Source organism: Rissa tridactyla, chromosome 22 (assembly GCF_028500815.1).
Source record: "Rissa tridactyla isolate bRisTri1 chromosome 22, bRisTri1.patW.cur.20221130, whole genome shotgun sequence".
NCBI lineage: Eukaryota > Metazoa > Chordata > Aves > Charadriiformes > Laridae > Rissa > Rissa tridactyla.
In genome coordinates this window covers 5,929,692-5,949,210 of record NC_071487.1, presented here as the reverse complement: position 1 = coordinate 5,949,210, position 19,519 = coordinate 5,929,692, and the positions used below count along the sequence as shown (strand labels likewise).

At 61.2% G+C, this 19,519-nt stretch overlaps 1 protein-coding gene across 1 annotated transcript; it reads left to right on the top strand.

Annotated features, from left to right (window-relative positions):
* Window positions 1–5,586: 5,586 nt before the first annotated feature.
* MEX3D (mex-3 RNA binding family member D) lies at window positions 5,587–16,812 on the top strand. Its single transcript, XM_054182297.1, has 2 exons — window positions 5,587–6,164; window positions 15,427–16,812. Exons 1-2 carry the CDS (start codon window positions 5,663–5,665, stop codon window positions 16,689–16,691), a joined length of 1,767 nt encoding a protein of 588 aa, XP_054038272.1. The 5' UTR covers window positions 5,587–5,662; the 3' UTR covers window positions 16,692–16,812.
* The last annotated feature ends 2,707 nt before the right edge of the window (window positions 16,813–19,519 follow it).

The window sequence follows — 19,519 nt, the reverse complement described above, 5'->3', positions numbered from 1 at the left end:
ATGACCTGGATTAGCCTGTTGAGCACGTTTTTATGGGGTTCAGTGGTCTTGAAGGGCCATAAATCTTGAAAACTCGGTGTTCCGTCTTTTATTGCTCGTGCTTTTGTCTGACCTGCAATTAATACTTAGTTTTCCATCGAGTGGCTGCTCCACAACTTCTCAGAGGTCATCACCTGCAAGCTAGGTTCTTCATGAGTCTAATGGCATGAGAGATGTTTGCTAATGGCTTCCCCCAAAGTGCCTTTTCTACGTGCTGCGGGAGGAGGGGATCTGTGGCGACGACGTGGCGGCGGTGATGCTGAGAGGTCACAGAGAAAACGCTGCTTGGCCTGTTGGTCGCCGTTGTCCCTGTTTTGAGTTATATTAATAGCTGGTCAGTTGTAGCAGGTGCCTCTAGTACAGGTTCTGCATGTCACGGTGCCGTTGAGCCTCATCACCTCGAGCCGTCCCCATCTGCTGTCCCCTCGCTCAGCGACTGGGTGAGAACGATTGATCTCAGACGTAGGGCGTTTTTTTCCAGTTACAGACCTTGTCAATCCATCTGGCTCCACCTACATGCGGTGATTCAGCTCCTGATGTGCTGAAATATTCCCTTAAGCCTTCCCACACACGAGTAAGGACTTTTTTTTTTTGTATAATTCTTCTCGGAGCTGCACCACCTCTCCTGCGCTGTGCTCTTGCATGATGTTGGCGTCTGCTCGAAGAATGGTGTGGAAAGCAAGAGCCTGATCCCCTACAGAGGGAGAGGAGCAACTAGAATCGTTCTCTCGGAGTAGTTTTTGGCCCCTAAACTTTGGATCCCGTTTATAGCGTTCGGACGATGTGCTGAGATTGCGGCGAATGGATAACTGGGTGGGGTTTTTGTTTTGGGGGGTTGGGGTTTCCCCCTCTTTAGGGGCTGAGCTACGGAAGGACGCTCTTTCTAGCAGGACAGATATTGTGGTTAGGGTGTTGTAACTTCTGCCTTGGCACGCTTCACCTGGACTTAAGAGGGGCTGTTGCCAGTTCGTACTCGGGGAGCGAGGCCAGTGTAGCCGCGGTCGGTGCTAATTACCCTGCTCTGGTTATTGCTGTGTTTCCCCATATGGACAACGGCTAAGCGGGCTGTTACGCCTCTGCTTTGCTTTAGCAAAGGGTTCTGTAATTCCCTGTCCGTACACAGGGCTTTGTCTCGGTCACTTTGGGGGACATCTTTGTTCTGTGGGTGATCAGAGACCAAAGGATTACCTCTCTGATGAAGAAAGGCTGAGGGATTTGGGTCTCTTCAGGCTGGAAAAAAAAGACAACTGCGGAGGGATCTTATCAAAACTTATAAATACTGAAAGGGGGGGTGTCAGGAGGATGGGGCCAGGCTCTTCTCAGTGGTGCCCGGGGACAGGACAAGGGGTAACGGGCACAAACTTGACCATGGGAAGCTCCATCTCAACCCGAGGAGGAACTTCTTTGCTGTGAGGGTGGCAGAGCCCTGGCACAGGCTGCCCAGAGAGGTGGGGGAGTCTCCATCTCTGGAGACATCCCAACCCCGCCTGGACGCGTTCCTGTGCCACCTGCTGTGGGTGACCCTGCTGTGGCCGGGGGTTGGAGGAGATGATCTCCAGAGGTCCCTTCCGACCCTATGATTCTATGATTCCAGGCAGCGCAAAGAGGCAGCAGAAGCAACTGGGGAACGAGCCCTGATGGGAAATGGGGAAACTGGATGGAGGGGTGGGCTTGGGAGCAGCCACGTGCCTTCTCTGGCATTGGATCTTCTGTATGGTTGTCTTTCAGTAAAGAAACGGAGTTCTGCTAAAGAACTTCTCTAACTTCTACAATCCATTTTCTCTGTTAATGGGAGACACAATCTCTTTAAGGCCCGCTAATTACTCAGGTTTTAAAAAACACAAAGGCAACTGGGTGTCATGAGTGAAATTAAGAATCTAAGAAGAAAGCATGAGCTAGTTCTGCTGGAAATGGAACAGATCAGAGGCATAACATCCACAAACCGGGGTTGCCAAAAGCGCTTAAAATAACAACTGGCAGTTTCTCGAAGTGCTGCTGGTCGTGACGTAGCGATGTCCCAAAAGGACCCTCTCGAGTACAGAGCAGGCACGAACGGCAGGTTTGGAGCCAGCGCTGCGGTTCCTGAGGTGAGCGTGGCAGCCCACGTCCGGCACTTCTCCTGGGGCTCCAGAGACGGTGACCTGGTGGCCTGTGGGGGCAAGGAGCGTGGTCAGTGTTGGAGTTGCAGCGAGGACACGAGGAGCCGTTCAGACAGGGTCAGGTACAAATGTGGTCGTCTGTGTTGGCGCAGGATGCCCAGAGAAGTCAGCGATGTTCATCGCTAGCGAGAGTTTTCGGCATTTTCTGGGAGAAGCTCAGAAGAGAGGGCTTGTACCATTCTGTCTCAAGTAACAGAAAACCCGCTCTTAGTGGCAGTTTAGTGGGTGTTTCAACATACCAGGTTAAATATTTTGGGACGTGAGAGGGGGAAATGTCTTGCAGCCGGCCTGCGTGGCTCAAATCTGCTGGTTTTGCTGCGTAAGTCCCTAGAGGAGAAGCTTCGGTCCCGCAGTAGGTGTGAGCTCTCCATAACGCACCTGGAGCCTGACGGCGCTCTGAACCGCTCCCGGCATGGGGAGGGTGAGGCTGGGGTGGGAGCATTCCCAGAGCTGCGTTCATGCTGATGCATCCCTGGAAGCACTGAGGAGTCTGGATGGATACGGACAGATCTCCGTGAAACCGAGCCATGAACACTTTGGGGGGAAAATAGAAGTTGCTACAGTCTTGCTGGAGCCCCCAACAGCAGAAGGACACGGAGCTGTTGGAGCGGGGCCGGAGGAGGCCCCAGAGATGCTGGGAGGGCTGGAGCCCCTCTGCTGGGAGGACGGGCTGAGAGAGCTGGGGGGGTTCAGCCTGGAGAAGAGAAGGCTCCGGGGAGACCTTCCAGCCCCTTCCAGTCCCTAAAGGGGCTCCAGGAAAGCTGGGGAGGGACTCTGGGACGAGGGGGAAGGGTTTGAAACTGGAAGAGGGGAGATTGAGATGAGATGTGAGGCAGAAATTGTTTGCTGTGAGGGGGGTGAGCCCCTGGCCCAGGTTGCCAGAGAAGCTGTGGCTGCCCCATCCCTGGAGGGGTTCAAGGCCAGGTTGGCCGGGGCTTGGAGCAACCTGGGCTGGTGGGAGGTGTCCCTGCCCAGGGCAGGGGGTGCCACTGGGTGGGCTTTAAGGTCCCTTCCCACCCAAACCAGTCTGTGATTCCATGATTCTTCCTCTGTAGCAGCCATCCAGAAAGAAAGAGCTGGTGGGAGCTCACTGCCGGGACCTCTGAAGGTAAAACAGGAGGAGAAGCAGCTTGTTACCTGTTTTCATGAAACTTTTCAGCAGCTGGAAGGTGTTGGATGTAGTTGGCAGGTGAGAGAAATGGCAAGGAGTAAGGAGGCAGTTCCTGCTGGCTGTTATCTTGCTGGAAAGATCACATGGAAGTTGAAGATGACCCATTCAGAAGGTGAAAGTCCTTCTCCACAGGAGAGTTACCAGCTGAAGGGCAAAACGTAGAAGCACAAGGACAGGCCCCGTGGCTCGTGTGTTTGGGCCACTGACCGGCAGGAGTTAATGTTTCCCAGGATCTGTGAAGTGTGAATGGAGAGTGGGCGTTTCGGGGTGGGGAGTTTCTAGACCAGACACTGATGGTTCTTGCAATGAAAAGCAATCCCAAGCCAAAGGGTTGAGTTAATCCCAAAGACAGTGACTGGGAAAGACAATTATGGGAAAATGGAGAAAATGAAGCTTCAGAATAGGACCTGTGGAGCATCTGGGCATTTGGGGTAGTGGGTGAACTGGTAATTGGTCTCGATATTGTTACAGTGAATTAGTGTGCTGGGCCATCACTGCCTGGAAAAGGGTTTCTTAAAGCTCTGGCCGTGGAAGGTCCCTGTGAGGCAACGGCCCAGGTGGAACACACGATTTGGAGGTAGTTGTTTTGCAGTGAGCCAGCTGCCTTTGTGGGGGCAGAAACCATCACAGCAGGGACCTGCCCTGGTGGCTTTTTGGTGAGAGAAAGTGGTTGAGATCCCCGTGGTCTTGAGGCATCCAAGTCACTGAAGTTGTCGCGGCTCGCTCTGGAGCAGAAACACGGGACTGGGAGGATTCTGCCCCTCTGCTCCGCTCGGGGGAGACCCCCCTGCAGTGCTGCCTCCAGCGCTGGGGCACCGACAGCAGAAGGACACGGAGCTGTTGGAGCGGGGCCAGAGGAGGCCCCGGTGATGCTGGGAGGGCTGGAGCCCCTCTGCTGGGAGGACAGGCTGAGAGAGCTGGGGGGGTTCAGCCTGGAGAAGAGAAGGCTCCGCGGAGACCTTCCAGCCCCTGCCAGTCCCTAAAGGGGCTCCAGGAAAGCTGGGGAGGGACTCTGGAGCAGGGAGGGGAGCCACGGGACGAGGGGGAATGGTTTGAAACTGGAAGAGGGGAGATTGAGATGAGATGTGAGGCAGAAATTGTTTGCTGTGAGGGGGGTGAGCCCCTGGCCCAGGTTGCCCAGAGAAGCTGTGGCTGCCCCATCCCTGGAGGGGTTCAAGGCCAGGTTGGCCGGGGCTTGGAGCAACCTGGGCTGGTGGGAGGTGTCCCTGCCCAGGGCAGGGGGTGCCACTGGGTGGGCTTTAAAGTCCCTTCCCACCCAAACCAGTCTGTGATTCTGTGATCTGCTTCGCTACTGAGTGTGCCAAGCAGCAAACAGCACTTCCGAAGTAGGAACTAAAGAACCAAAGGAAAAAGGTGGGAGAAAGGACAAAGATTTCACAGTTTCTTAACTTTTGTAACTCAGGAAGAAGGAAATATTCTTCGGTACCTAAAGTGTGGCTGTGCTATAGGTCCGTACCCTCGCGTGTCTGATAACCTCTGCGTGGTGGATGGGAACAGTCCCCCCGGTGCCGTGAGGAGCTGCCGCCGCCCCCGCTTTGCTGCTCCGGTTTCGCTCTTTGAGCAACGCGACGGGTGTCGATAGAAGGGGTGCGCAGGGATGGTTGGGCTTCTGGGGGGGTTGGGGGAGATGGGGCTGCTCGGGAGGGAGAGCGGGGGGCCGTGACCGCCGGAGGAGCGGCAGCCCCGAGCCCGGCGTCCCCCGGCTTCCACGGTTTGGGCCATCGGTAAGGGCCGGACCGGGCGTTTGGGGCATGAAGCGCTGGGGAAGGGGCGAAACCGGCATGGGCAGCCCCCCCCCCCAGCATCCCGCCCACCCCCTCGGATCACGGCCCGTGACCCCCGGGCACCCTCCCCGGAGCACAGTGTCCGTCACCCCCCTTTCCGCCCGGATCACTGTCCGTACCCCCCGCGAGCACACACATCACACACCCCCCCCCCCCCGCCGCAGGCTCCCCCGTGTCCCCGCCCCGGTTCCCTCCATCCCCGGAGCGGGGGGGCGGGGGGGGGGGCCGTTCGGGGCGTGGCGCGAGCGGGGCGTGTCCGGCACCGCCCCCTCCCTGCGGCCGCCCCAGCCCCGTGTGTGTGTGCGCGCGCGCGCGGGGGAGGGAGGGGCGGTGCCGCGCGGCGAGCGCATGCGCACGGTGGGGCGCGGCCCATTGTCGGGGCGGGCTGACGTCGGGGCGGGGCGGCGCGGCGGGGGGCGCGCGCAGGGAGGCGGCGAGCGGCGGGCACCGCCACCGCCCCGGCCCCGCTCCGCTCCCGCTCCGCCGCCATGCCCGGCTCCATCTACCAGCCCGAGGGCGGGCAGCCCCCCCGCGGGCCGCCGCGCTGCCTAGCGCTGCTCAGCCCCCCGCCGCCGCCGCCTCCCGCCGGGCAGGACCCGCCGCCACCGGAGCCCGAGCGGGAGGGGCCGCCGCCGGTGCAGGACGAAGCCGCCGCCCTGAGGTTCGCCTTGGACCAGCTCTCGCTGCTGGGGCTGGAGGAGGCGGGCGAGCGCGGGCTGCGGGCGGCGGAGGCGGGCGGCGAGGAGCCGGAGGCGGCGGCGGGGGCAGCGGGGCCGGGCGGCCTGCAGGGGCGGGAGCGCGGCGGGTCCCCCCCGGCCGCCGCCGCCTCCCCCCCGGCCCCGGCCGCCTTCGGGAACTTCGCCCCGCCGCTGGCGCCGCCCGCCGCGCTGCTGGCCGAGCCGCTGGGCGGCAGGAAGAAGAGCGTGAACATGACCGAGTGCGTCCCGGTGCCCAGCTCCGAGCACGTCGCCGAGATCGTGGGCCGGCAAGGTAACCCCCGTCCCGGCCTGGGGACGCGCCGGGGACGCCCCCCCTCCGCCTTCCCCTTTGTCCCCCCGCCTCCCGCGGGATGCGCCGGGCCCCGCTCCATTTGGGTCAGTTTTGGGGCTTTTTGTCTCCGCGGCCGGTAACGCGGAGGCGGAAACTTAACGGCGACAAATCCCGCGGGCCTGAAACTCCTCCCGCCGCGGGGGGCTCGGGAGCCACCGGCTCTTTGTGCCTTTCCCCGACCGGTAAATAGTAATTAAACTGTCCCGCTGTCGAGGTGGGATAAACACGGGAAGTTCTCGTGCTCCGGGCGGGTCCGTGGGAGCCTCCGGGACACGGAGTGCGGGGAAAAGCTTTGATTTTATTGTAGTTGAGCGGCTGTTCCCCGCCCCCCTCCCCCCCCGGTCCCCCCCGGTATCTCAGGCTCGGTGTGTGAATGATACTGGGTATCACCGACTTTATATAGAAAGGCTAATTAATGCGGTGGTTTCGTTACAGGGGGGCGAAGTCCCCCGGCCACCCGGCTGTCACAAAAGGGACGCCCGGGCACGCCTCAGCCCCAGCGCTGGGTGGGTGTGCCTGGCGTGGGCTTTGTCTCCGCGAAAGCCCAAATAGCCCTTAACCAAAGTTTCACCTTTAAAAAAAAAAAAAAACCAAACAAAAAAAAAAACCACAACGAGAAAAGACCCCACGGAGGACGATTTAAGGGAAAAAAAAATAAATATATATATATATGCAAAAATAAAAAGGAAGGGAGCTGCTGCCTGCTGGAATCCCGGCGGCGATGGGCGGTTGGGCTCGCAGGGAGCCTGACCTCGGGGGTGTTTTCGCCACGCAGGGCTCTGGCACCCCAGCCTGGCCCTCGCCCCCTGGCTCCCAGCCCTCCCCAGCCGGGGGGCTGCAGGCTGGGGGGCCGGGGGGCATTTTTTTTCCTGGGGGGGAGCGAGGAGCTGGGCAGCCTCATTGTTCTCTTTGTTAGCCAGAGCCATGCTGTGATGAGCGCGGTGACATCATGCTCTGCGCTTCCCATTGGCCTGCGCCGCCTCCCAGCCGGCCCCGCTTCCCGGCCTCCCAACTTTTCTGAGCACCCCTCCTCGGTCCCGTCACCCCGTCACTGGCGTCCCACTGGGATGCCCAACCCAGCCGAGGCAACCCAACGGCGTTGGGCAAGTGGCCGGAGGAGGAGAGGAGCACGGTGCTGCGCCCTGCTCCGGAGGATCCTCCTCCTCCCTGGGGCTGGATGGGGACCTGGATTTGGTGCCCTCACTGGTGGGCTCCGCACAACCCCCGGGGACCGGCAACTGGAAAGCCAACGTGTAACAGGGTCCGGCCTCCGCTGGGAAAGGCGTTGGCTCTGCGTGTTCAAGGAGGTTGGAGAACGGCTGTTTTGGGGCTGGCGGTTGGCACCCTTCTGGCTGGGGCTGGGTGTTTCGGCTGCCATGAGGTGCCGGTGCTGCACCGCCAGCGCCCCGACGAGTTACATCTGCACCTGGGTACCCATCCCGAACACCTCATGCAGAGTTTGGGGGCTCCTGGAAAAGGGCTGCAAAAGAAATTATTATACCAGCTTGAGGAGGGGGGCACCGTGTCACACTGGTGGGCTCGAAGGGGACCTGGAGCCAGCGGTGGGCAGGAACAGCCCTCCTGGGGGGGATCTGCCCCTCTCCTGGTCTCGGCTTTTCTGCAGCTCCCGGCCTGGTCGGATGCTGTGCCGTGACCCCGTTGTGCTGGGTTTTTGGCACAAATGGGGTCTCAGCATTTGGCACCCCTGTTTCTCGCTGGCGGGGGCTGGGGCATGCGGTTGGGAGCACCCAAGGGGACAGGGCTGTCAGCAGAGTGTCTTTGTGCTCGGGCTGCTCAGTGGTGCCGCCGGCAGCTGTTTTCCATCAGCGATGTGCGAGGCCAGTGCAGCCCAAGCAGGGGCGATACCAAGGGGGTTTGCAGCTGCCCCCCTCCCCGGGCTCAGAAAAGGAGCCCTCCTCGCTCGCCCCATCCTCCAGCGCCCGTGCTGGCTCCTGCGTCCTTCTGGTCCCAGGTCCCCCTGTGCGAGTGTCCCTCAGCCTTCGGTAGCCCCGTGGCAGCAGGGCTCTGGCTGCGCAGCGGCATGGAGCCGAGCCTTGGGGTGCTTCATCAGGCCTGGCGTCGTTCCGATGCCGAGACGTGTTGGTGGTGACGCTGCGGGGCTGGGTCAGATGCCCTCGGACTGTGTCCCTGTCGCTCTTGGCTTTCCTGTGCTACCCAGCCCGGCCGTGGCCTGGGGAGCGGGTGCTTGAGGTGCCGCTGCACTTGGGATGTAGGGAGGGATGAAGACACGGATATCGGGTGCCCTGGCAGGGTCTTGAGCTGGGGCAAGGCTGGGTTTCTCTCCCCGTGCACCCGGTGCTGAGGAGCAGTTCTTGGGGCACTTTGGGACCCGTCCTGTTGTCCCCAGAGCCCGGCAGCCCCTCGCGTAGGATGTGGCTGGGATGTCGGATCAGACCAATGCACGGCTGTCCTGCGCGGGCTGAGGTGGGACGCAGAGGCTGTTGGACGCGACTTCTCCTACTTCTCCTTTTTCTTCAGTTTCTCTCCTCCAGATCCACTCATTTAACCCTTTCCAGAAGGGAGCAGCAGCGGTGCAGCAGGTAAATCGTTGTTGTGCAAAGCAAATCCGTGTTTTCTTGACTCCGCCGGAGAGGTGCGTGCCATGACCCCTCGTCCGGATCGGCATCAGCGATGGTGCGGAGCGGTGTCTCCCAGCCGGGATCTGTGGCTTTTCTCCTCCTTGCCCACATGGCTACCGAAAGGCAGTGTGGCCTGGTGGGATTCCATGGCTGTGCCGTTCCATGCCAGCCCCTTTGCGACTCCTGCCCTGCGAGGGACCGGCTCCGAAAAGCGCTGTGGGCATCGGGCGCAGCGGTGCGGGCTGGTCTTGCGAACCAGCAACAAAAGCGATGGCGATAATGGAAACCAGTGGGGGAAAGGGAGATGGGGAGTACGGGAGGGCTGGGCGTTGGAGTTGCCCTGGCTCTTGCATGTCGGTACCGTGCCGGTGTTGCTCCCTGCCGTCCCGGCTTTGGAGGTGCGTTTCCAGCAGCTTCTGCCCCAGCGAGGCTGTGATGGTGACGGGCGGCCGGTGCAGCGGGGAGCCCCGTCACTGCTCTTCCCTCTACGCCACGTGCCTCTCGTGGGACGGAGCCAGCCGCGGCTCCTCTCTCGGGCTCCGCTTCCCCATCTGCGACGCGCAGGGACTGTTCACAGCTTTGCGGAGGGTTTGGGTAAGTTGCCGTTTATAGAAGACACTGGGATGCTGGAAGGGGAGATCCAGGGAAGGATGAAAGGCGGCAGCTCTCCTCCCTGCCCGAGCGCGGCGGGTGTTTTGGCGCTTGGAGGATGAGACCACAGGCCTCCTTTCTGAGCATCTGGAAGCTTACGGTGGGTTGCTGGGGCTGCCATGAATCCTCTCCTGTTTCTGAGCCCTGCTCTCTGCTGTCCTCTGCCCATCGTGCCACCTCTTCTGGGGCCGGCTGCCTCCTCCCACCTCTCTGGGTCGCGGCAGAGCCAGAAACTCCTGAAGTCGGTCGCAGAGATTGATCAGGTGGCTGAAGTATCTGCAAGCACATCTTGGCTCTGGCACCGGCTTCCTCCTCTCTGGCCCGAGGCGAGGAGCCCAGCCTCCCTGCCTCGCTTTTCCCGGTGTCTGGAGAAGAAAGGAAGGTGTGATGCGCCCGCCTCCCGCAGCGCGGTTGCAAGGATGAATTAATTACTGTTTGCAGAGAGGTGGGAAGAAGCTCTCAGTGAGAGGGGAGAAGAGATGCGATGGAGGTGCAACGTGTTCTCCTCCACGTCTGGCCCCGGTCCTAGCGCATCCCGTGCCGTTTGCCTGGAATGAAGGGGGACCATGAACACCATAATGCCGGATCTGAGGCCAGGAGATGCTGGGGAAGAGGAAGGACCCGTCTTGCTGCAGCAGGTAGCGCGCTCTGGAGGGCTGGGTGCGAGGCGTCAGCAGGCTCCCAGGCTGCGATGAACACAGTCCTTCTGGTTGGTGCCATCAAATGCTCCTCCAGAAAAGCTCTCCTTGCTCTTTCTTGGGTTCTCATAGCTGGGCGCTGCAAGCGCCAAGCTCCTTGGGCAAACAGAGACGTGCTCGGGCCAAGGGGATCAGCTGGCTTGGTCCTCCATGTGTGGAGGAGGCCACCTTCTGTCAGAGCAGGTGTTGGCGGGGCCGTGCTGGGTATCGGCCAGCGGATGAGCTGCGTCGGGTCTCTTATCTCTTGCCTGGGTGACAACAGGAGCCCAGAGGATGCCCAGCGCGGGTTGTACTGGTTTTCATGGCTCTTGCAGTAGTTGCAGCCCTGATCCGACTGGGACTCCTGGCAGAGGGCAAAGTCCTCTTTGGTGGTGCCAAGAGAGAACGTTCAGGGAGAGCAGCCGCCTTTCTTGGGGTGTTGCCTCCATCACCGCATCATCCCAGGGAGAATCCTCTGGGATTCTGTTTCTTGTCCGAAACTAATGATTTCTCAACCCAAGGGTAGGTGGGATGGGTCTGGCCTGGGCGCTGCGGCTCTGGGAGGGTTTGAGAGGAGCATCCAGCTCGCAGACCTCCATCGGTGCCGTCTCCGCAGGCAGAGCTGGGTGGCGGCGCGAGGGGCTGCGACTCGGTGGGGCTGCGTGTGCCTGAGACCCCCGGAGTGAGGGTGTTCGCTTGCAGCTGAGCATGGCCGCGGGTTGTCGTGATGAGTTTGGGCCCACGGGGACTCGGAGCTCTGCCAAAGAGCTGTAACGTGGCGACTGAGCCTCCCGCGGGTGTTGAGAAGGGACCTGCTGGGGCTGCAGCATCCCCTGGGTCTGCTCCCCCGTCACCCCCCTGGTTATAGGGGTGTTTTCTTTTGGATCTGAAAAGTGCTTTGTAAAGCCACCTTGTTTATAGACTTGTAGCAAAGTCGGGCACCTTGTTTTCCTCCTCCCTCGTCGTTAATTTGGTGTGTCCAGAGACGGGCACCGGAGCTGGTGCGGGGTCTGGAGCACAAGTGCTGTGAGGAGCGGCTGAGGGAGCTGGGGGGGTTCAGCCTGGAGAAGAGGAGGCTGAGGGGAGACCTTCTCGCTCTCTGCAGCTCCCTGAAAGGAGGGGGCAGCTGCGGGGGGGTCGGTCTCTTCTCCCAAGGAACAGGCGATGGGACAAGAGGAAACAGTCTCCAGTTGCCCCAGGGCAGGTTTAGGACGGATATTAGGAAAAATTTCTTCCCCAAAAGGGTTGTGAAGCACTGGACCAGGCTGCCCAGGGCAGTGGTGGAGTCGCCATCCCTGGAGGGATTGAAAAGCCGGGCAGACGTGGTGCTGAGGGACGAGGGTCAGTGGTGGGTTTGGCAGTGTTGGGTTGATGATCTGAACGGTCCCTACCAACGCAGAGGATTCCATGATTGTAATGCTGCGCACCAGCCCTCGGCAAGGTAAAACATGGGAATGCCAATGGCTGCTGCTTGGTTGAGGTATGGCGGCTTGATCCGGCAGTGCCGGGGTGAAGGTGTGCCTGCGGTGGGGCTCACCAGCAATGCCAGGGGGCCCCGTGTCCCTCCCATGGCCCTGTTCCGTTGGGGTTGTGCTGCGCTGACATGGGAGGGATGCAGCCGTGCGGGACGGCGCTTTCACAGCGTGCTGGGTCGGGGGCTTCTGGAGACTCAGCTGGGATATCTCGTACTGGTGTGGCTCCATCCCCCCGGTTGCAGGTTACTGGGGGGGTTAAACCACCTGTATGGTGTGTGCCTTTCAAGTATGGCTGGCTTTGGTGGGGTGGGGGGGTGTTGGCCATAAGGGTGTCAGCATCTCCCCAGGCGTGGGCAGGAGCAGCCTCGGCTCAGCCCCTCTCCGGGGCGCGGGTGTGATGGAGGACAGGGGTTGTACTGGAGAGGTTGCGTCTCTTCACCAGTTCTGGGTGTCGCAGACCCGCGGCTCGCTGTGCCCCCCGTGGTTTTAAATCGTAGAATCACAGAACGGTTTAGGTTGGAAGGGACCTTGAAGATCGTCTGGTTCCAACCCCCCCGCCCCGGGCAGGGACACCCTTAAATGCTTCACTGAATCCCAGCCTGGGGACGCTGCCCGTCCTTCCCAGTCGGGCTTTCGGGACCTGCTGCCTGCGAGTCCCCGTGGCCGAGGGGTGGCTCAGGTGGAGTTTGGGACTGGGGGCGGTGACAGGACAGGTCGGTCCCTGAGGTGGGGCCGTGGTGCCGTCCCGGCTCTGCACCCGCCCCAGCGCCTGGCCGGGAGCGCTCACCGGTGGTCGCGCTGGCGGAGGCTCCTCGGCGCTGAGCGGTGCCAGTGCCGGTTCCTGGTGCAGACACTGCCGGCACGTGGCCTCGGGAAGCGGCTTTACCGGCTGGTGCCTCCGTTTCTTCTGCCGTGTTTCCTGCATTTCCCGGCACGGCTCCGCGGGCGGGCAGGGAGCCCGCACCCCCCTGCCCCCGACCTGCCACCAGCCTCTTTTACACCGGCATTGGAAAAACCAGCCCCGACCCGTGGTGCGTTTTGCTGTGCCACGGGCAACCCCGGCGCGCTGTCCCCGGCAGCCACGAGTCGTGTGCGTTGTTCCTGCCCTGCTTGTTTGAGGAGGGCGGAGGTGGCCATACGGGGCACCCCTTTAATTTTTAACCCAGATTTCTGGCTTTGCCCCTGGGAAGGGCTCACAAGGAGCAGACGGATAAGCTCTTCCTCCATTTCGCGCTGCCGTAGCATCAGTTCAGCGCCGCCGGCGCAGCCGGGGTGAGGAGGAGCCGTGCCCCTGCGGGACGTGGCTCCCGAGCGTCTCCTGTCCGCAGCTCCTGGCAGCTGCCGATGCCTTTGGATCTTGAAATTGCTGCTCCCTGCTGCAAAGGGTGAATTTTGGACGCTGGGTGGGAGGTTGGCATCCACGGGAGGCACCAGCAGAGCCCCGCGGTGGCTCCCAGCCTGGCTGCCCTTGCCCGCTGCCACCGTGCTCGTCCCAGTTTGCCAGGGGAGAGCTTATAGCAGGTGCCAGAACAAATCAGGGAGGGAAGCAAGGGGTCGCGAGCACCTCGCTCCGGACAGCCCCGCAGGAGCTGGCACGTGCTTAAAAAACTTCCCCTTTGATGGTTGCTGGTTCTGCCCTGCCCTGGTGACCAGGCTGTTGCTTTCCCCCCAAATGCCCCCAGCCATAAATACACCTTCCAGTTGTTGTCCTGTATTAGGAAAAGCCTGGACAAATCGTTCTCCACCCACATTCCTCCTCTGCGTGTCCCCGCGGCCGCTCAGCAGCTTCCCCGGCCCCGGGGAGCCAGGCAGCTCTCTGCATCCTCTGCCCGGCCGGTCGCACGAAGGGTTGAATTTGGGCTTGTCCCGCTGCCCCAAGCCCGGAGTGAATCCCTGGGGCGATGTGAGGCGGGAGGAATGTGACAAGTGCTTGGGGGTGGCCTTCAGATGCTTTCAGCCTGGCTTGTGTGAAATCCAGAGGGTTTCTCCCCCTTGGGAGGCAGATCTCGGCAGGTCTCCTGCCTCCCCAGCTCTGTCTGGCTGCCTGCTCCCTCTGCCTGCTCCCCTCCAACCTGCCCGTCGCCATCCTGGGACCTTTGCCGGCAGCAGGCAGGGCACAGGGTAGAGCTGCCGGCAGCCCAAGGCAGCCTGGAGCCGGGCAGGGGCCGCGCTGGCTGGTGCAAGCTGCTTCTGAGGGTTTTTTTTGGAGGAAGCATCCAGAGAGAGCCGTGTCATCACCCGTCGGCTCCCTGGATGTGGCTACGGAAGGGGTTAGCGCTGCTGAAAGCCGGGCTGTCACACCCAGGGCAGCTGCTGCTCACTTATTTTGAGGGTTTTTTTATACTTCTTGTTATTCGTGATGCTTAATGCCGTGGTAAGCACGCCGCGCTCGGGTCTCCGGGAGCAGCGTGGCCCCGTTAGGGCTCAGCTCTGCTGCTGCTGGCGAGCGCGGGTTGATTTCCCTGCTGGGACAGACCTGCTGGGTGTCCTGCGCCACCCCGGCCAAGTCCCTCCAACTTTCCGGGGCTCTCCTTTCTCCAGCCCTGCCCTTCCTCAGGGAGCGGCTGGGAGGAGGAGGAGGAGGAGGAGGAATGCCCGGAGCGAGCCGTTTGCGGAGGAGCGAGCCAGGCTCCCTCTGCCCAGCGTGTGGCTATTTATCGCCGTGGATCTGCAGCAGCAGCGTTTGCAGCGGCCAGGGACAGTCTCAGGGCTCAGACCCAGCAGCCTCCGTCCCCGTGGGCTCCTCTTTGGGTGCCCCGCGAAGCTCCGGGGGTGGGTGGGTGGGAGGTTGGGGCCGGGGGGGGGTCACTCACCCCCCTGTGCCAGCAGCGGAGGGCGGCCGGCCGGACTGAGCTCCCGGGGTGGCGCGCCTGGCTCATGTGAATTTAATTAAGTGCGGATGCAATTAGCAGGGCTGGGGTTGCAGGGAGCGGCGCTGCCCTTGCGGCTCCGTGGCGAGAGCAGCGGCGATCAGTCCTGGAGGAGAGCAGGAGCCTTTCGCTGGGCAAGCGCTGCGGGGGGCTTGCTGGCCGGAGCCCAGCTGGCCCACGGGAGGGAAGGGGCTGGAACTTGCCCGGGGCTGTGCCGGGTGAAGGCAGAGCTGGCAGCAAAGCCCCAGTCTCCTGCGCCCCAGCCTGGGCTCTGCCCGCTGAATCCCATTCCTTCTGCGGGGGAAGCGGGTCTTTCCGGAACAGGGAGAGCTGCTGCCCCAGGATCACCCCTGCCCTGGGGTCCCCTCCCCGGGGGACGACCCCTGGCCATCGCTGTTGGGGTGCAGTTTCTCGGGTTTAGCTCCCGGCTGAGGGGTGTCGACAAACCTGCAGGATCCAAACAAGCCTTTTCCTCCCCTCTCATCTTCAGTGTCTTTTTTTTTTTTTTTTTTTTCCTTGCACCTCCTCGAACACCTTTCGAGCAAACCCGGCTTCCCGTCCCCTCGATGGACCAGAAAGTGTCCCCATGGCCGCTTGCCCCAGCCCTCGGGAGGGGGGCTGCCGGCTGCGTCCCCCGGGCTCTTGGTCCCCACTGTGGTGTGGAGGGGGGTGGCAGAGGGTCAGGACGGTGCCAGGAGCCTGGTATGTCTCAGACGAGCCAGTGCAGCCCCCCAGCAGCGTGCTGTGACCCCCCCCCCCCCCGATCTGCCTTTGAGGTGGGATGGACCCCCCTCTCCATGGGTGTCTGTGCTGCAGGCACAGAACCAAAGGGACCTGCTGGTCCTGCGTCTCCCTGTCCTGGGGGGCAGGGTGTCCCCGCGAGGTCTCGGCTTTGACGTGTCATTTTTTTCTCTCTCCTTGCTCTTCAGGCTGCAAAATCAAAGCCCTCCGTGCCAAGACCAACACGTACATCAAGACGCCGGTGAGGGGCGAGGAGCCCGTTTTCATCGTGACTGGGAGGAAGGAGGACGTGGAGATGGCGAAAAGGGAGATCCTCTCGGCCGCCGAGCACTTCTCCATGATCCGGGCGACGCGCAACAAAGCCAACGGGCTGACGGGAGCCATGCAGGGACCCCCCAACCTGCCGGGACAGACCACCATCCAGGTGAGGGTCCCCTACCGTGTGGTGGGGCTGGTGGTGGGGCCCAAGGGAGCCACCATCAAGAGGATCCAGCAGCAGACGCACACCTACATCGTGACCCCCAGCCGAGACAAGGAGCCCGTCTTCGAGGTGACGGGCATGCCGGAGAACGTGGACCGGGCTCGGGAGGAGATCGAGGCGCACATCACCATGCGGACAGGCTCCTTCATTGACGTCAACGCCGACAACGACTTCCACTCCAACGGCACCGACGTCTGCCTGGACCTGCAGGGCAGCACGGCCAGCCTGTGGGCCAAAGCCCCCCACCCTGCCCGCCGCCCCGCCACCGCCCTGCGCAACGACAGCCTCAGCTCGCTGGGCAGCACCTCCACCGAGTCCTACTACAGCGGGCGGGTGGCGGACGCCAGCCCCACCAGCCCCTACAGCACCAGCAGCGGCTTCACCTTCAGCGAGCCCCCGGCCCCGCTGGGCTCAGAGGAGTGCGACTTCGGCTTCGACTTCTTGGCCCTCGACCTCACCACCCCCACCACCATCTGGTCGCCCTTCGAGCGCTCGGGCAACCCCTTGCAGGCCTTCAGCAGCTGCTCCTCCATCAGCGGCTCGCAGAGACGCAACAGCGGCGCAGCCACGCCGCGTCACTCGCCCACCCTCCCCGAGAGCGGCGGCGTGGCCCTGGACCACCCTTTAGCGCGCCGCATCCAGAGCGACCCCGTCAGCACCTTGTCCTGGCTGCCCACCCAAGGCTCGCTCTCCTCCTTCTCCAACAGCACCGGCTACTCCTCCTCCTCCTCCCTGCCCGGCAGCGTCTCCGCCACCTCGGGCTCGCCCACCGACTCCAGCAGCTCTGACGGGCACCGCAAGAGCTCCCGCGAGTGCATGGTGTGCTTCGAGAGCGAGGTGATCGCCGCCTTGGTGCCCTGCGGCCACAACCTCTTCTGCATGGAGTGCGCCATGCGCATCTGCGGCAAAGCCGAGCCCGAGTGTCCCGCTTGCCACACTCCCGCCACGCAAGCCATCCACATCTTCTCCTAGCCGGGTCCGGCTCACTGGGGAGGCCAGCCCTCCCCTCCGCCCCCCCTCCCCACCATGCTTTTTAAGGACTTTAAAACTGTTTAAATCAAACTTTTAATTTAATAACGGATCCGATGGGCGCAGGGGGTGGGGGGGGGAAGGAGAGGCTGCTGCTTGCTGGCTGGAGATGGAGGGGTGGGGGGGTGGCCGAAAGCCAGGGGGTCGGGAGGGGTGGGGGAGAAGGGGCCGATGAAGACAAACGAGGAAGAGGGGGGTGAAACTGCAGAGAGGAGGAAACTCCGATGTTTACAGAATAGCTTTAACTCTTCACCCGGCGGCTGGGGGGAGGAAGCCCAGCTGTTCTTCAACCAGTCCTTCCCAAATAACAGTATTCAGTTTGCAAAGTTAAATAAACAGAAAGAAAAGGTCCGGTTGCACTTTTTATTTTAGGACACGCAAGGGTTGTCTTTTATTTTTTTAAAATCATTCTATTATTATTATAATTTTTTTTGTTGTTGTCGTTCTTTTTGTATGTAGTTATTTTTTTGGATGATTCCTGACGGTTCTATAAATATATATATATATTTTTATTTTTTTTTTTTTTGTAACGCAGGTTTATCTTCTACTTTGCCAATGTGAAAACTGCCCAGAGATGCGGGATGAGAGGTCGGGGGTCGTGGCTGGAGGGGCCGGGCCGGGCGGGGGGCGCCCGTGGGACGGAGGGGGCACAGTTAACACGCCACGTCGCAAAAAAAACAGACAGATTTCTATCTCCTTTTTATTTTGTGGTTGGTTTTGTTGGGTTTTGGTTTTGTTTTGTTTTTTTTTTTTTAGTTTTATTTTTTTATTTTTTACCTCTTTATGTATATGTAGGGAATTTATAGGAAAATATGTACTTTATTGAATAAATTTTAAAAACTAAAATATATTTTATTTTAAAAAGAAAATAACGGACCTTTAACCTTACATGGCTAAAGTACTGATTATATATTTGCTGAGCTGACTTGACGGTTATGAAAATTGTATCAAGAGTTTTATTTTTTGACTTCAAAGCCTTCTTAATAAAGACTTTTTACTATATATGAATTCACGTGCTACCTACGGTGTCTCACTGCCTGCAGCCTCTCGGCGCCCGCGGCAGCGTCCTTGGGCCCGGTCACCCTGCTCTGGTTGTGGGTTGTCCGAATGCCGGTCCGTGTGTCCCTCTGCTTCCCGTGTGCCGAGGGCACGGACCGTCCTGCAAACCCAGAGCCGAGCCGTGACTCCCTGGGGCAGCCGGGGCACAACGCGGGGCAGGGTGGTGGGGACAACCACCCCTGGGCCTCGCCGCTTCCCCGAGTGCCATAGAAGGAGTCACAGACTGGTTTGGGTTGGAAGGGACCCTAAAGCCCACCCAGTGGCACCCCCTGCCCTGGGCAGGGACACCTCCCACCAGCCCAGGTTGCTCCAAGCCCCGGCCAACCTGGCCTTGAACCCCTCCAGGGATGGGGCAGCCACAGCTTCTCTGGGCAACCTGGGCCAGGGGCTCACCCCCCTCACAGCAAACAATTTCTGCCTCACATCTCATCTCAATCTCCCCTTCCAGTTTAAAACCATCCCCCCTCATCCTATTGCTTTGCTCCCCTCCCTGCTCCAGAGTCCCTCCCCAGCTTTCCTGGAGCCCCTTTAGGGACTGGCAGGGGCTGGAAGGTCTCCCCGGAGCCTTCTCTTCTCCAGGCTGAACCCCCCCAGCTCTCTCAGCCCGTCCTCCCAGCAGAGGGGCTCCAGCCCTCCCAGCATCTCCGGGGCCTCCTCTGGCCCCGCTCCAACAGCTCCGTGTCCTTCTGCTGTCGGTGCCCCAGCGCTGGAGGCAGCACTGCAGGGGGGTCTCCCCCGAGCGGAGCAGAGGGGCGTGAGGTGGCCATGGCACTCTTGGCCACCACGTCTTAACAGCGCCAGGGCTGCTGCACTTCCCACTGCCGCAACACTCCCTGGCCGCGCCAGGGCTTTCGGGGCAGCTGAAAAAAAATGCCATCAACCCTTTTGGGGAGCGGTAACTACCCAAAGGCTGCCTGGGCGTCCGTTTTCTCCGCAGCTGGAAGTCGGCTGCTAACGGAGCTCCGGTCCGTGTCATGAGCTGCACATGGCGCAAACCCGCCTCCCCGATTTGTTAATGAGCCACATGCCGCTGACAGCCCTTGGGCAATTAGGAATTCATTATTTTTTCATCAGAAAATGTGTGCTCCCTGTTGCAGAATGTGCTCACTTTTTTGGCGGGGGGGGGGGGGGGGGGGAAGGAAGAGCAATGTTTTCATCGGTCCGCTTGCCGTGTGGCGCCCATCTGCTGGAGCGCTGGGTCACCGGAGCTGGTAACCTCTGGGGTGGCTTTGGCGTCCCCAGAGCTGCTCCAGCGCCGGGGTGGCATGGGGGGGCTGCTGAGGCTCGGCAAAGCCAGCTGGGAAAAAAGTGGGTGCCAGGTTGGGAGCTTGGGGCAGGAGCAGGAACCAACGGGGACATCTGCCTCCTCCTGACTGGTGGACTTGTCCCAGTCCAGGCTGGGTGACCCTGCTGTGGGTCTGGCCTTCTCCTTGTCCCCATAGGTGCTTCTGCTCACTGTCCCCCACATCTCGCCCTGCTCGGGCATCCTCTTGTCACCCTGTCCCCTGCTGCATCCACCAGCAGCCACCTCCGCATGGTAGCCAGTCACCCAGGCTTCACCCCGGCTCTGCGGGGCCGGCCGGGCCACTGCAGGCCTGCAGGGCCTGCAGGGACTCGCAGGCAGCAGCACCCATGGGCAGTGGGGACCCATGGACAGCTGGGATCCGTGGGCAACAGGGATCTACAGGCGGTGGCACCCATGGGGAGTGGCA

Bases quoted from the DNA above. Each gene is read 5' to 3' on its own strand.
- MEX3D (XM_054182297.1), top strand. From the start codon at position 5,663: ATGCCCGGCTCCATCTACCAGCCCGAGGGCGGGCAGCCCCCCCGCGGG. The intron at 6,165-15,426 runs GTAACCCCCGTC...CTTGCTCTTCAG, and splicing joins CGAGATCGTGGGCCGGCAAG to GCTGCAAAATCAAAGCCCTC.